This window comes from Gossypium arboreum, chromosome 12, assembly GCF_025698485.1.
Source record: "Gossypium arboreum isolate Shixiya-1 chromosome 12, ASM2569848v2, whole genome shotgun sequence".
In the NCBI taxonomy this organism is placed as follows: Eukaryota; Viridiplantae; Streptophyta; class Magnoliopsida; order Malvales; family Malvaceae; genus Gossypium; species Gossypium arboreum.
The window spans coordinates 24326687-24342333 of record NC_069081.1 but is presented as its reverse complement, the minus strand read 5'-3'; the positions used below and the strand labels follow the sequence as shown (position 1 = coordinate 24342333).

Sequence of the window (15647 nt, the reverse complement as noted above, 5' to 3'; positions counted from 1 at the left end):
TGTCGTTCTACTTGTGTGTGCAGTGTATGTACACACCTGGTAATAAAGCGTGCTGCAATTTCCTTAGCCTGAAACCTACAATCGATATCACCTTTCAATTAATCGCATGCTTAATACATATTTTACCCAAAAATCGAAACCTCACCTTAACCTTACCTTGAACACCAATCCCTAATAGCTTTTTCTTGATCACGTACTCCCTAGATCTGCATTAATCTTACTCATTAAAACCAAATACTAGGTGACTAGCATCCAACATAATTCACCCTCTTATCTCACTTAAGACCATTTGGCCAACCTTAGCCAATAAGAGAGGAATACTTACCAAAACCGCAAAACACCTAAGGAGCAATTCGGCAAAGAGCTAAAATCCAAGATCCGATACTAATTCCCTACCAAGTTGATTAAAAAGAGTGAGGGAGGGGAGTAATCGGTATTAACAATACTAGCCGAAAAAGAGATAAGGTACTTACCCCAAAAGAGTAATCGGCTGAAGGGAGATTCGACTTTTCGGTTTTCAAACTAATATGGTGAATAAGGTTTATTTGGCACAAATTAAAGAAGAAGGGTAGAAGAAGGAATCAGCTAACCCAAAGGGTAAATCAAAAAAGATCTGAGGAGAGAAAGAATGGCAAAAGAATCAGCTAGCAAAGATGGAAAAGCCAATCGGCACTAAAAAAAATGAAGAATTTGGCATTAGCCTAGGATCCCAAACTCAGCACATATTTATAGCCTCTAGCCAAATTGTCTGACCTTTAATTCCCAATTCAGCTCCATCACTTCCCCCTTCTCATCTCCTCGTTTTTCTCCCTGATAACTTCCCAATCTATTTCCTAAATTTTCTTTTCTGAACACTCCCCTTAGAGTCCATCTTCACGCCACTTCCAACCTTCTAGAGGGCCAAAATTAAACTCCTAAAAATACTAAGCTAGGATTCGAACCTCGGATCTCCTTGCTAGCCACTAACGCCACCTCCCTACACCCTAAGTGGCGTCAGTTAGCCCCTCCTCCACAAGTCTTTTTGATGCCATTTTCCGCCCTATCTTTATTTAAAAACCCATCTACTCCCAACCCTGATTCTTTTAATAATTTAATAAAAATTCCTTCACCACAAAACTCAAACCCAGAACTTCTCCAACACACCTAGACACTTCAAATTCCTTAAACCCTTAAAGCCAACATGTCACTTGTCATTTTCTTACTCACTTAAAAATTTTATGAAACCCAAAGCCCAAAGCCCAATTCATCAAGGCCCAAAATTTGGGGCATTACAGATAGCTTAATTTTATTTAAGTTAGGATGATTGCTTTGATTAAATAATAATTATTTGATTCATGCTTATAATGTTTGTGCCTCAATCGATCATGTTTTCAATTAAAATCAAGTCTGTATTTCATTCATACGTGATTGAAATACACCTAAATTAGCTGAGCGATCCTAACCAGACGACGAGTAATGGAGGCATAATTGAAATGTGCATGCTCAGTTTAGATCCTAACCCGATTAAATTGCAACTTACATAACAACCCTAACCGGCTCTGTTATCTGCATAGTTTTTAGATTTGTGTGATTAAACTGTTTCAGACCGAACATGTCCCTGTTACCTCGTACTAATACTAAGAAACCCTTAGTAAATAAGGATCAGTAAAATACATATTTACTAAATAAAGGATTTCGAAAGAACCTAATGTGGTTTCCAAACTCATGAAAGATCGAGTTGCCATGGAATATTTTTTTGAATATTGATAAGCATGTTGATAATAATTTGAGTTTAATTAAAGTAATTGTCCTAGCTTATTTATGTTATAATTGTTGCTTATTGTGTTAATTCTGCTAAAATCTATTTCATTCATATAGTTTGCATACTTAGCATAAACTGCATTAGAGATCATTGCATTAGTTTCTTATACTTAATTTTTCATCACTTCTCAATTATATTGTTTTTATTTATCAAATTGTTAATATAATTTTACAAATTAATTGACTTAGCACAAATACAATCCCTGTGGAGACGATAACTCGATACTTACTTATTACTTGATAATGACTGTGTACACTTGCACAAACTGGAGAGTTACAATAACAAATGTGACACCTTGTAGCTCGGGTCCGACAATCAGGTTGGGTATCTGGGCGTTACAGTCTAAAATCGAATTCATCTTTAATTTCATAAATATTATTATTAAATATTTACAAGCTCGGTTTACGAAAATGGGATCCTAAACTCACCTTTCTCGACACCACTAGAAACTGGGCCATTACACTTCCTAGACTTTTAACCCAATACTTTATAATTCAATCCAACTCGATATTTTTTTTATTTCCTAAATAGCATCTTTAATTTTTTTTAATTAAATAATTTTCTCAACCCAATTCTAATTTTGTTAAAATCATAATGACTTTACAGTAAAAGAATCTATGAGAAAATATATTTAGTATTTCTATATTCAACGGATTCACTATGACTAAATAATTTATTTCCCTTTTCGAACTTAATTTAATTCAAAAACCATAACTTCATTTCCAGGTCATTTTCATTTTGGAGAAAACCCCATTCATTTCCAAATGTTTCTCATTTCTCCAACTTTATCATTTATGTTCATTTAATTCAACATACGATTAGAACTCAAATGATTTATAATTAAGTTTCAGCTTTTCAGCTATTAATTATAAACTCATTTAGTCACAAAGTCATTCCACCATAGTATTGTGACTAAGCTTTCCCCAATAGCGTGCCATTACAAATGTAACTCGATCAGTGTTCATCCAATGACCTTGTCATAAGTGTGTTACACTTATAAGATATACTTAATCTCTTTGGGATAAATCTGCTCTCCCTATATTATCCTATTTTATGTCATGGTAACCATTAAATCTTCATGAAAAATCAATTACTATCAAATAGCAATCAAGTCATTCATCACAAAGACGAATGACCCGTGGTCATGTTCACTTTTCATCAACCATGTAATGGCAATAAGAGGATATCATTTACTCATATCTCAGGCTATAAAATCCACTATTGTAATTGATGCTACATACTACAGAATTCGTAGACACAATGCACCAGCTTTCGATTCTTTATCTATTTGAACTTAAGTTTTTACTTACAACAAAGTATACAAGTCATACTATTGGTGTAACACCCTAAACCCGGCCTAGAAGTTTAGACCAAATCCCGGGGTTATATTGATCACCAAAGTGATCGTAGGAAAATTTTATAAAACATATTGTCTCAACTCCCACTACCGCATTTTAAGTCTGATAAACCGAAAATAATTTAGCGTTGGCTTCCAAACAAAAGAATTACAGTTAAACCTAATATATAAATGAGATAAAATGTATGAGCGGTAATTTCCAAACAAAACTTGTACCGCAGTTAAAATCCTACAGATCAAAATGGTAAACCAAACAAAAGCTGAAAAGCTAAGCGATAATTTATTTTCAACAAAGACTGTCTGAAACCTCCGCATACCGATTCCAGCTACCGAAACCAAGCGTACCTGTAAGGGAAACCACTAAGGGGGTGAGCTACACGAGCTTAGTGTGAGTTTAAAACAAGACTTAAAATAAAATTACCAAACTCAATTCCCGAGTGCAACAGACTTACAAACACTCATAGAGCCAGAAAGCATACTTGGAACCAAACGTTCCAAGAGAACATAACAACTCAAGCACACCACGTCACACCCAGTCAGACAAGATACAGTCAGATAATTTTGCAACCAGAAACACTCAAACAGATGCGTATGAAATGTAGTCAAGTAATAAAACCCACTCGTCTAGCCAACACACCTCTCCGTCCCCTGATCATACTGCATAAGAGTTGATTCAGCTCATCCAACTGAAACACACCACATAGGACCTCGAAAGGCCCATCCAACCCTACACACCATGTATGTGGACTAAGCCACTCAGATATCAATACATAGCAGAGCTGACATATATGCAAAACAATGCAATGGGGTAATCCACTATACAGTCATGATGTAGTTTAAACTGCCAGTTCAGATAATGGTACGCAGTAAAGTTGATGTACGTGTGGTACAGTACGATAAACTGCTATATAAATAAGCTTGCAATTAAACTGCCAGATCAGAACAGCATCAGTCTTCCTTCTCTTCACAACCAATCTCAAAATACTTTATGCAAGTACATGGATGTATTCAATCCTACAGAAACAATGAACACGTCAATTGACAATTAGACAGTAGCAGATATGCACATACACCCAACAAATCAAATTCAGAATCAAACATCTCACACAACACTCACAGATATCACATAAGCCGAAGCCCAATCAGAATTTTTAGCCACCCTATCTAAAGATCAGCCAAGGCCGAAACACATAGACATATTCTCAGATCAAAAACACACACAGAACCAAAATAAGTGACTTAGAGCTACACGGCCGTGTGCTCCAACTGTGTGGAAAAACCTAGGCCGTGTGGGAGTCAAAACTCCCGTGTGGAGGGAGGCACACGGCCGTGTGGCTGAGGTACACACCCATGTGAAACAGGGACACGGCCCTGTGAATAGACCGTGCAACTCACTATCCAAAATAAATGCTAAAATAGAGTACAGGGCAGACACGATTGTATGAAAGTCTCACGCACTCGTGTGCCCACTAGACATAGTTGTGTCCAAAACACACACCCATGTGGGATCCCTAAATTCCCAAATTAGCCACACGACCGTGTGGCACCAAATCACTAAATCCCTAACTCCCAATCACACACGCCCGTGTACCCAAGGGACACGGGCGTGTAAAAATAGTCAAAAATCCCCAAATGTACCACAAGGCCATGTGGCCAGGCCGCATGGCGCCCAAATCAGCCTAGAAGTCCTAATTCCCAAAAGCACGCGGCCGTGTGAAATGGCACATGCTAGTGTGGCCATCCGTGTGGTCACAAAACCACTCTAAAATAACCTCGAAAAACGTGCTCTCTTCCACAAAGCACTATCCAGCCCTCGATAGTTCAAAATTACACCAAATTATAAAAATTATAAACATAAGATAGTGATACCACATCATAAATAATTGATTTGCCAACACATGCATAAAATGCTGACTTTCACAAAGTTGATTCGAGAATTTGCAAATAAATAAGGAAGGATGCAGAACCCATACCTGATTCGCAATCAGAGATGCCCTAACACTGACTTGACGACGGAGGAGCGAAACTCTCCAATATCCACTAGTAAGAATCGTTTTCAAAGGAAAATAAAGAAAAAGCAAAAAGAATAGAAGCAAAAGAAAAAAACAGAAGCAAAGGAAAAAAATAACCGTTTTATAAATTAACTTAAAAAAAACCCGCTACTCAAAACAAAATGCAATAAAATGTTTCTCCAAAATACACACACAAGACTCGGACCTAGAAACCAGAGGTTGACTAACACTCACTCAACCACCAGGCCAGCAGGCCCATTCTGTCACTTAAACACGCAACTAAACACAATAGCACAACCTACTCATTGACCATAACCAAAACCCTTAAAACTTCTAGACCAAAATTCAGGGTGTTATAGTTGGGAAATGTGTCCATATTGTAGTAAACGTGTAATTGTTTTCTATGTATTTGAACTATGAATGAAAAAATTTCACATTTCATATTATGTCTTTTGCATTTTTGTCTTTCATATTTTACAAGTATAGCGAAATTGTGACAAACAAATATTAGTTAATTAATTGTCTAAGTTTAAATTAATGATAAGTGGCACTGTAAAAACGTTTACATTGCGAGAAAGATAGCATACTTTAATAGATAATCTAAATGAGTTTGTAATCCTATAAAAGAATCAAAGTAAGCATTTGATTCAAATAGTGAAAATAATTATTATGTCGTCTACAATTCCAATTAAGAAGATTACTAGTCTTGGCTATCGAAGCAATTGACTCCACGGGTAGAGACATAGATGTATTTATTGACAGAATGATACATTGCACTGGACTCAAAATAAATTAATTCTGAATTCATTTTTGAATTAATTCACTTGCGACATTCATGGTGTGATTTACCTAAATCTTGAGTTAGTCAATAACCATGTGTATGTAACTCATGTGCTTTGATATAAGTGGAGGCTTATGGTCTAAAAATGATTGGGTCAATAGCCAGTATATTGGGTACATAACTTGTGTATGCCACTACTTTACTAGTAATAGTGGAATTCATAGCTCAATTAAAAATTTAACTATATTCTCTCATTATCATTGTGTGGATTGATAAATATAGAACGTGGTCACATGTTATTTGTTCTAAAACGAACAATTTATCACAGTCATTTATTGACAGTGATCATATTAATCATTAAGAAGACACAATGGTGACAATAAGATAAAATAAGATTGTATTGAGTGAACGGATTGAACTCAAAGGAATTAAGGATATTATATGAGGGTAACACACACATGACGAGGTCATTGGGCAAAGTAATTGGATGAATTGCTTTGTAAAGAGTATATAGTAAGGAGTTTTCAATCATGGTACTTCTTATGGATTGACTTCATGATTAAGTAATTGTGAATTATCTAACGATGCTTCTGAACATAATTGCAATTACTAGAGCCTAAATGTATGTAACAGCCCGTTTTTAGGTCAAATCGAAACAGTGGTTTTGGGACCACAAATCCGAAGTCAAAATATTTATTTTATTATTTTAATAAGGTCTATAGCATGATAGACTAATTATGTGAAAGTTTCGTTAAGAAATTTTACTGTTTAGATGCTTAATTCGGTAAAAAAGATTAAATCGTGTAACGCATAAGAGTTGAGTTCTATTGTTTAAAAGTATTAAATAGCTATGGTTTATTAATATGGAATTCCTTAACATGTAATTAGTCCATTTATAATGTAAGTGGACATTCTTGGACATTGTTTAAATGATGTTTAAGTAATAAGGTTATTTAGGTAATTTAGAAATTAAAGGTTAATAAAATAAAAAACAAATTAAAGTCTTATTCTCATCTACATGCACCGAAAATTTGAGGAAGAAGAAGCTAAACATAGGGTTTTACATTTGATATTGATAAATTCTTCAATTAGGTACGGTTTTTGCTCGATTTTTTAATGATTTTTATGTTTTTGAGATCGTTGCTTCGTATTCTAGCTAGCTCGTACCTTAATTTTTGAATTTGTTCATGATTTTGTAAAGTGTCATTGTTGAATACTTGAGTTCTTTGATGTTTAATGATAGATTATGGAAGTTTGATGATAGTTTTATATGTTTTGTAAAGTGATTTTTGACAAAAATGTCAAATAGGGATTTAATTGAGAAAATGTAAAATTATGTGGTTAAAAGTATGAAATAATGAAAATATGGGCTGCTAGGAGTCTCTATGAAATTCAATTATCATGGGTTATGGCCTAATTATACAATTTTTCATTTTTATGTGTTAAGTACTAAATATAGTCAAAAGTCTAGGGGTAAAATTGTAAATTAGCCAAAATGAATATTTTAGGCTAAATTGAATTGAATGAAAGTTTGAATGAGTTAATTTGATATTATATAGATCAAGATAAGCAAATACCGGAACTAGATCAAGGAAAACGAAAAGTGGACGAATAGCCGATAGTTTTATCCGAGGATACGAGGTAAGTTCGTATAATTAGAATTGAACTTCTATATATTCGAAAATATTTGAAATGAATATTTGTGATTGAGTAATTGATATATTTGAAATACAAATGCCTTATTGATATGTTATACTTGTTACCGAGCCCCGTTTAAACTGTATGAATTTATAGGATACGAGTGACATGTCACTAGGGTTACCAATTTGGTTGAGCTCCTGCATTTGTTGCAGACTCACCACAGCTCATATGAACTTATCGATATATCAGCTCGTAAGAGCTTACTGTTTTTAGCTCATTGGAGCTTACTGATTTAGCTCGTATGAGCTTACTGTTCAGCTTGATAGAGTTTACTGTTTTAGCTCAATAAAGCTTACTATTCATCAGCTCAGTAGGAGCTTACCGATCATGGCACGAAAAAGCATCAATGATAATGAATTGATGGATTATTGATGTTATTCACCTGAGTACCCTTTGAATTTCTAATAGGTTCAACGGGCACAAATACTGTTTATACGGATGAGTTACGGTTTATAAATGCTACTAATGTTATATATATATGATTTATGAATTTGGATTGATGCAAAGTATTGTATTAATGGATGATTTCATGTATTTTTAAATGACTAACATGTAATGAATACTTGTGATTAGGTATTTGTTAATTGAATTGGTTGCACTTTATGTATTGCTTTGATTATGTATAAATGGTAAGTTTAATTCTAAATTATATGGGCTTACTAAGCTATAAAGCTTACTCTGTTTCTTTTTCTATGTTTTATAGAGGTTCGTTAGCTCGTTTGTTTCGAACAAGTCAGAGTTGCACATCACACTATCCAATTTCAGATTGGTACTTTTGATCTTGTGGATATATGTAAATATGACATGTATAGGGTAGTTAAAAGATGATAGTTATGTTAATTGATATCATGACTTTGGTATGTTTTTGTGTATAAGTTAATTCATGTGATTTGGCTTATTTTGGTATTATGTTTTGGTTGAATTAAGTGTTGAATTATGGTATGTTTTGGCAAGGTAATGATGGAATGAAATTATGCAAGTGAAGTTTTGATATGTAGTTGTTAAATGAATGGATTATGCATGTTGTTAAATAGGTATTTGAGTATGTAATTGTTAGGTTTTGATATGGAAAATAATGTGTATTGAAATGGTTATCTTGGCTGCCTGTTGAGTTGTAAAAATGTGTTCATTTATTCTTGTAAATGATTGTGTTTATAGGGTGGCAAAATGGCTTTACGAATGGCCTATTTTTGTCTACACGGGCAGAGACACGGGCGTGTGTCTCAGCCGTGTGCGACACGCGGTCATGTTGTACGGCTGTGTGTCCTCTAGGGTACCCTTTTGAATTAAGTCAGTATACCCTACAAGTTTGGCATGGCATAGACATACGGGCGTGTCTACTGGCCGTGTGTGACACAGGGGCTGGCACATAGGGCGTATGGTCGACCGTGTGACCCAAGTCAGTAACCTCTCTAGTTTTCCCACAGCCATAGCACACGGGCGTGTCCTCAGTCATGTGACACAAGTCAGTATGTATGCCTTGTTTCCACACGGTCTAAGACATGGGCGTGTCTATTGGCTGTGTGCCTGTTCACACAGGCGTGTGACACTTAAAGTGTTAAAATTTTTCTAAGTTTCCAAAATTTTAATATGTTATCGATTTAGTCCCGAGTGCATGATTAAAGCTTTGTATGCTCGATTTAAATACATATTGAATGTGAATGAATGATATTTACTGAAATGATATGACATTTGATTAATGATTGTTCTGAATTGAGTTACAAGTCCAGTAATGCCTCTTAACCTATTCCGGCAACGGTTATGGGTTAGGGGTGTTACAATGTATATGTCTGATTGGTCCCTCCGCTAGCTCAACAAAAACTCGATCAAACTGCATTTGAATTAGAAGAAAATTCTATGACTTTAGAAATAATTTAATTGAGTCGATTTATTCGATGTGGAATTAAATTAGGCGGTCGTAAGAATTGTTCAACTAGAGAATTTGATTAAAGAAATTTCTTGAAAATTTAATTTGAAAAATCTAAGTGATTTTTGGGAAAATTAATTTTGATCAAGTAAAATTTAATTAATCAAATTAATTAAAATTAATATGGTACTTTTAGAAATTAATTTCAAGTCAAACAAATGGCCCAATGGGCAATTGACCTTGAAAATTTGACCTGAGATCAGAAATTAGGCTAAGAGCCCAAAACCGATACCAAAACCCAAAAATTGGTCAAATAGGACCGATCAGGCCGTCACTAGAATCGGACCGAACCAGTAAAAATCGAACCAGCTTGGTGTGCCAGCGACTACGACGGTGACATTTCGATGACCAATAAATGGTCGGAAACGGTGGGTCTTCAGTGGTTAAGTTGCGGAAGAATTACACTCCTACTGGGACTCTATTAAAGAATTTGATTTCATATTAATTAATTAAAAAAATAATATTATTTTAATAGATTTAATATTAAATTTATTTTAATACTTATCTTAATAATATTTTATTAATTTAATATTAAAGTGGTTATTTTAATATTAAATTTAATTTAATGTTTATCTTGTAGATAAATATTATATTTGTTTAATAAGATTTAATCATAGTTGAACTCTCTAAACTCTTCCTATATAAAGAGAGCCTTGGGTCACTATTTATACGCACTTGAATTTAAGAAAAAGTTGTAGAGAGAAAATTCTCTAAAGAAATTATTTCAAAAAAAATTTAGAGATATTCTTCTTATTTATAACCTGGCCCAAAAGTTTAGAGAAATTGCAAAATTACTCCACTGGCAATTTTTGTGAAAAAATTTCTAATTTGAAGCGAACCCACACTCGGCAAATGTGAGCTTGAGGATAGCAGAGAAGATTTCATCTTATACAAATCGAAAAAGTACAATTTTAATTAAGCGTTTAGTACTTTAGATATCACAACCAAGTTCTTGTTTTGAAAAAAAAATTTAAAACTTTTGTTTTTCCCTAAATTTATTTTCCGTTGCGTTTTCTAAACCTGATTTTCCGACACACACATACATACTCCGCCATCCACTCAAGATTAAGGTATGCCACACTTTAAACTTCACAAGTTAAAAATTCATAAACGGATTCAAGATCTATTCTTCTTGAGTCCAGTCCGGTGTACTGTCAGTCCAGTCAGTCATTTCTATATCTCTATCTTCTGGAAGTCATCTGCTTCGATGCCCAAGACAAGGCATCTCCCTAATTAGGCTTAATAGATGTCATATTAATCTTTCAATCAACTTGCTTATTTTTTATTAGACTAAGGACATATTTAGGTTTGTATACTAATATAAGTTGTCTTTTTGTATTACGATCAGACCATATAATACCTTTTAATATTAGTTTAAACATTAGACAACTAGTAAGCCAATATTTTCTTTTGTTTTGATTTGCATGCAAAAAACACATAAGGACATTATACGTCATCCATGAATTGTTTCATTAACCAATCTATTCGAAAAAAATTACAAGTTTACAAACATATATACTACACTCAAAGCACCAAATCCAACACAACCCCCTTCAAATGACTCTAATTTTTTTCTCCAAGAAAGAAAACTTGGAAAAAAAAATTTGAAGATTATCCCCACAATCTAAAAAGCTTGTTAAAATTCTTCTAAAAGAAAACTCGAGAAATTTCTGAAAAGAAAAACTCAAAGAGAATTTTATTAACTCAAAAGAAAAAAGTTGCTAAATGAATTGATGAATTTTGTACGATGAAGAGGCCTTTATATAGGCTAGCAAAGTACACCTAAATAAAACTCTCAAGTTCACTGAAACTCTAATTAATCTAAACAAGAAGCAGTTTTAAACTAAACTTTCTTATTGACATAAACTCCTAAAAAAATCCAAAATCCGAAATAAGTAAATAATAAAATAATAACTTAATAAATACAATATTGGGCTCATATATAATAAAAATTAAGCCTAAAAATTAAACCCAATATGATTTAAACTTGAATTAAAAGCCCGGAAGTCATAATTCCGTAATAATTTCGTCCAAAAATTTTGCTTATATAGTCTTCACTAAAACAGTTATAACTTGAGTTCTTGAACTTGAAATCAAGTGATTTAAAGTGCATTGTGAAGCTAAGAGGCAGGTCTTCAATTAATATGAGACATATTGGCCCAGAAATGCCTAGGTCCCTTCTAAAGATGCACCACAAGTCAAGTGATTATAACATGGCTAGGTGTGTGGGCTTGATTGGGTCCTTGAAGTGTAACACCTAAGCTTGTTAACATCTTCCACATGGACTTGTCATCATGGATTGAGATTTAAGTCCACGAACAAAATCCTCGCTTCGTATTGAACTCCAGAATCCGTTGGCTTAGATCTTCAAATTTTCTTCTCAAAATTTATTTATGATAAAGTCTTGAACAAATAAGTTGAATTTTGACTTCAACTGCTTGAATTTGGATCTTGTGATTGGGCTTTGAGGGAAACTAAGCCCATCATTATTATTTTCACATCTTACTCACTAAAAATCCAATTAATGGATTAATGACTATCACTTGTGTCAAGATTGAAATTTCAAAAAATAAAAAAATATAGACTTAAAATGATCCAATTGTAGAATAAATACTAAAATCTATAATTGTACTATAGTACAGGAGTAATAATTGAATATAACCAAACCATTTTAATTGTTAATATTTGGGTCGAGACAAGAATCGACAAACTCAAAAAGGATAAGGACTAAATTGACTAATTTGAAAAATACAAAAACTGAATTGATCGAACTAAAATACAACAAAATTCACAACTTTCATATAGTACTAAGATGAGCAACAGAATTTAACCTAAAGTAATTAAAAAAGGCACTTGGCATCGCATCCTAAACTTACTTATAGAGGTTTTTTACTTGAATGGGGTGAATTAAATAATTGTCCTAAGTATAATATTTTTATTAATAATTAATAATGATATGTATTATTATTAATAATTAATATTACTTATTGTTAGTAGGTTGTATCCAACTTAGTTCAATTATATAGTTGAAATAAATAGAGACTATATATAAAAGAATATAAAATTATATTTTTTAATTTCATTTTATAATATAATAAAAAATAAAAGATATTTTATTATTTGAAATTTTTATTTAATGATAAAAAATCTCTTAGTAAATTTTTAAAAAATTAATTAAAACCTTAAAAAGACATATACTATTAAAACTTTAATGAAAAACAATCAATTAAGTTTTTTTATTAATAAAAATTATCAGTTGATTGATTTGACTGTTAAGTATGCTGATGTGGAAAATGATGTTAGTGTGGCATGTTAACATGGAACTGAGATGTTCTATACTTTGAAAAACAAAAATGAATGGTACTAGTATATTGCATGCTTCATAACTTCATTTGTAAGTGGAATCGAGATGATTTATACTTCGAAAAAATATACGGTAATAATACAGATTCAGATTCAAATGATGAAAAATATGATCAAAGACCAACAAATGATGATAAATAGTATATGTTAACTTTTAAAGGGAATAGTCCAACAAATATAAATGCTAGAGCAATTAGATAAAATTTTATATAATTTTCATTTTTCTTATTATTTTTATTAATAATCGTATTATTAACTATTTTCTTAGACTAATATATTACATATGATGATTTGATTTTAACTTTTATTACTTGTTTATAAATTTTTATCATACAAGAATGTTTTATAATAATTAATATTTTAAAAAATAAATTATGTAACTATGTAACATGATATAAAAATTACAATATAATTACACTCTATTAGTCAAACAAATTTAAAAATTATTATTTTTATTTCATAATTATATTTTTATTCAAATAGTTTGTACTATCGATGCAAATGCCAAAGAGACAATGGGTAACAAAATTCTTAATAGTATTAGGCCACATAACAATGTTGATCACACTGAAAATGCAAAGGACATGTTTTAAAATCTATATTAATTTATTAAAATTTAAATATTATTTAATATGTTTGTGACAGCAAACCAAAAGTAGTAGTTTAACCAAAGTAGTTTTAAGTATTTCATAGTTTTAAGTATTATATGAAATGATGAAATTCACAATGATGTAGACATACAGTAACTACCATAACCATAACCTTAAGAGTATCTTAACCAAATCACACATCATAGGTTCATAATTACATTGCTAATCCACATATTAAAACAAGAAACAAAAACTCACAAAAATGGCAAAACCCGAAACCTCAACACTCAATTCCTCCATAGTTCTCACAAAATACACATAAAAATAGTACAAACCCAAAGCATCCTCTAAAAAGAAAAACAAAAAAGAAAACCTCATCTCCTGCAGCGGGTAATCCTGGAGCATCCTCTAGAGTAAGGGTGGACTGGTCCATGTGCCTTGAAACAGTTGTTGGTATAATAAGACCTTCCTGATCTTGGGGGACATGGGATTCTATTAGCAGAAAGCGCCGCGTACGAAATGTAATACCTCATTCTCGTCCAAAACAAAGATCTACGACTATGCCCAGTTTCCTCTTCACCATCTACCTCTTCTTCACCTTCATTGTCGTTTAAGTCACTGTAAAGTGACACAGAAAGCGGCCATTCCAAAGCATCTCTCATCAGCTTCAAGCTTGTCTCTTCAACTTGGGCATCCACTTTCGAGCTCCACAACACAATGTAAGATATGAAAAGGAGCAAAAGGAGCTTGCTGAGAAGTGAAGAAGAAGCCATTCTCAGTAGCAAGTTGCTTGCAAGGAGAGTTTTGGATGCAGAAGGGAATAATTGAAGTGGTTTTGGTTTGGGGGTTTGGTTTAAGGGGACAAATGGGGTCACAATGAGCACAGAGATGATTGATTTACAGCTGTGCTTTCAATCGATGCCCTCCATTAACGCGTGCTTCGGTTCTTGAACCAATCAAATGGAATTGATCATGTTCTGTGTGGTAGAGTTCCATGGTTTTAGATTGGCTTTTGCCGTTGATTTTGTGATGTTTGTGGGTACATTATTGATTCAATCAAGGTCGTTGATGTATTATGTTTATGATAGGGGGACATGGTGCACATGCGATGGAGGTGATGATGGAGATGGACGCGGCTGGCCGCTAGCCTGACGTGGTCGAACTACATTGGGCCCCTTGATTTTCTTTACAATTTTTTCTCAAAATGTAATTTTGTTGCAATTAAGACGGCTAAATTAGCCCCTTTTTTTTAATTGAGCTTAAAAGCTTTTTTTTTTTTTTAATTAGCTAGGTTATTTTTATAAGATAGAGATAGAAAGTATGTTTAGTTGGTCGCATTTTTTCTCAATGGTCAAATCTAATGGCTCTTTAAACATTGGTCGTGTAATGATAAAAAATTTAAAAGGGGGCAACAATCATTTTCTTTACCTATAAATACGCCCCAAATTTATTTATTTTTCACTCAGATCATATTCTCTCAATTCTTTTTAATTTCTTAACTCTCTCAATTTTCTCAAGTTTTTTTTCTAAATTTTTCAGTATTCTCATTTAAAAATCTTATTTTTTTTAATTATTGTGTATTTTATTCGTTCGGATTAAATTTTCACGAATGGCAACCTTTCTAATTCGTTTCAACGACAATCACATTTCTGCCGCTTAAGCAATAATGGTAAGATAAAAATTTAATTTTCGTTATTTTCGATTAAGTTAAATTTAAATTATTTTTTTAATTAAAATATTTTTTATCATTATAAATAAGCGGATGATCGTGTTTTGGAGGCGTTCATACATAATTTGACAAAGCCTCCGATCACCGAAATTTTTGGTTACTTGTAAGAGGCAAGATTCTTGCATACGTCTCGTATGCTTAGGGGCTACAAACTCGATCCTAGACTCATCAGCACATTGGTGGAAAGATAGAGGCCCGGGACACACATTTTTGCATTTTTCATATGGCGAGTGTACAATCACACTAGAGGACGTGGCATTACAACTCGGTCTACTGATGGATGGGTCGGTCGTCACTGGAGCAACGATAGTTCCCGATAAAGAGGATCTCTGGACTGCATTATTGGGGAAGGTCCTGAACAAGTTTGATGGTGGCCGGATATCGAT

The 15647-nt window shown here is 33.0% G+C and overlaps 1 protein-coding gene across 1 annotated transcript; it reads right to left on the bottom strand.

The window, feature by feature from the left end:
• Positions 1–13716: 13716 nt before the first annotated feature.
• On the bottom strand, positions 13717–14522 carry LOC108478275 (protein RALF-like 34). Its single transcript, XM_017780714.2, has one exon. It carries the CDS (start codon positions 14303–14305, stop codon positions 13907–13909), a length of 399 nt encoding a protein of 132 aa, XP_017636203.1. The 5' UTR covers positions 14306–14522; the 3' UTR covers positions 13717–13906.
• Between the last annotated feature and the right edge of the window lie 1125 nt (positions 14523–15647).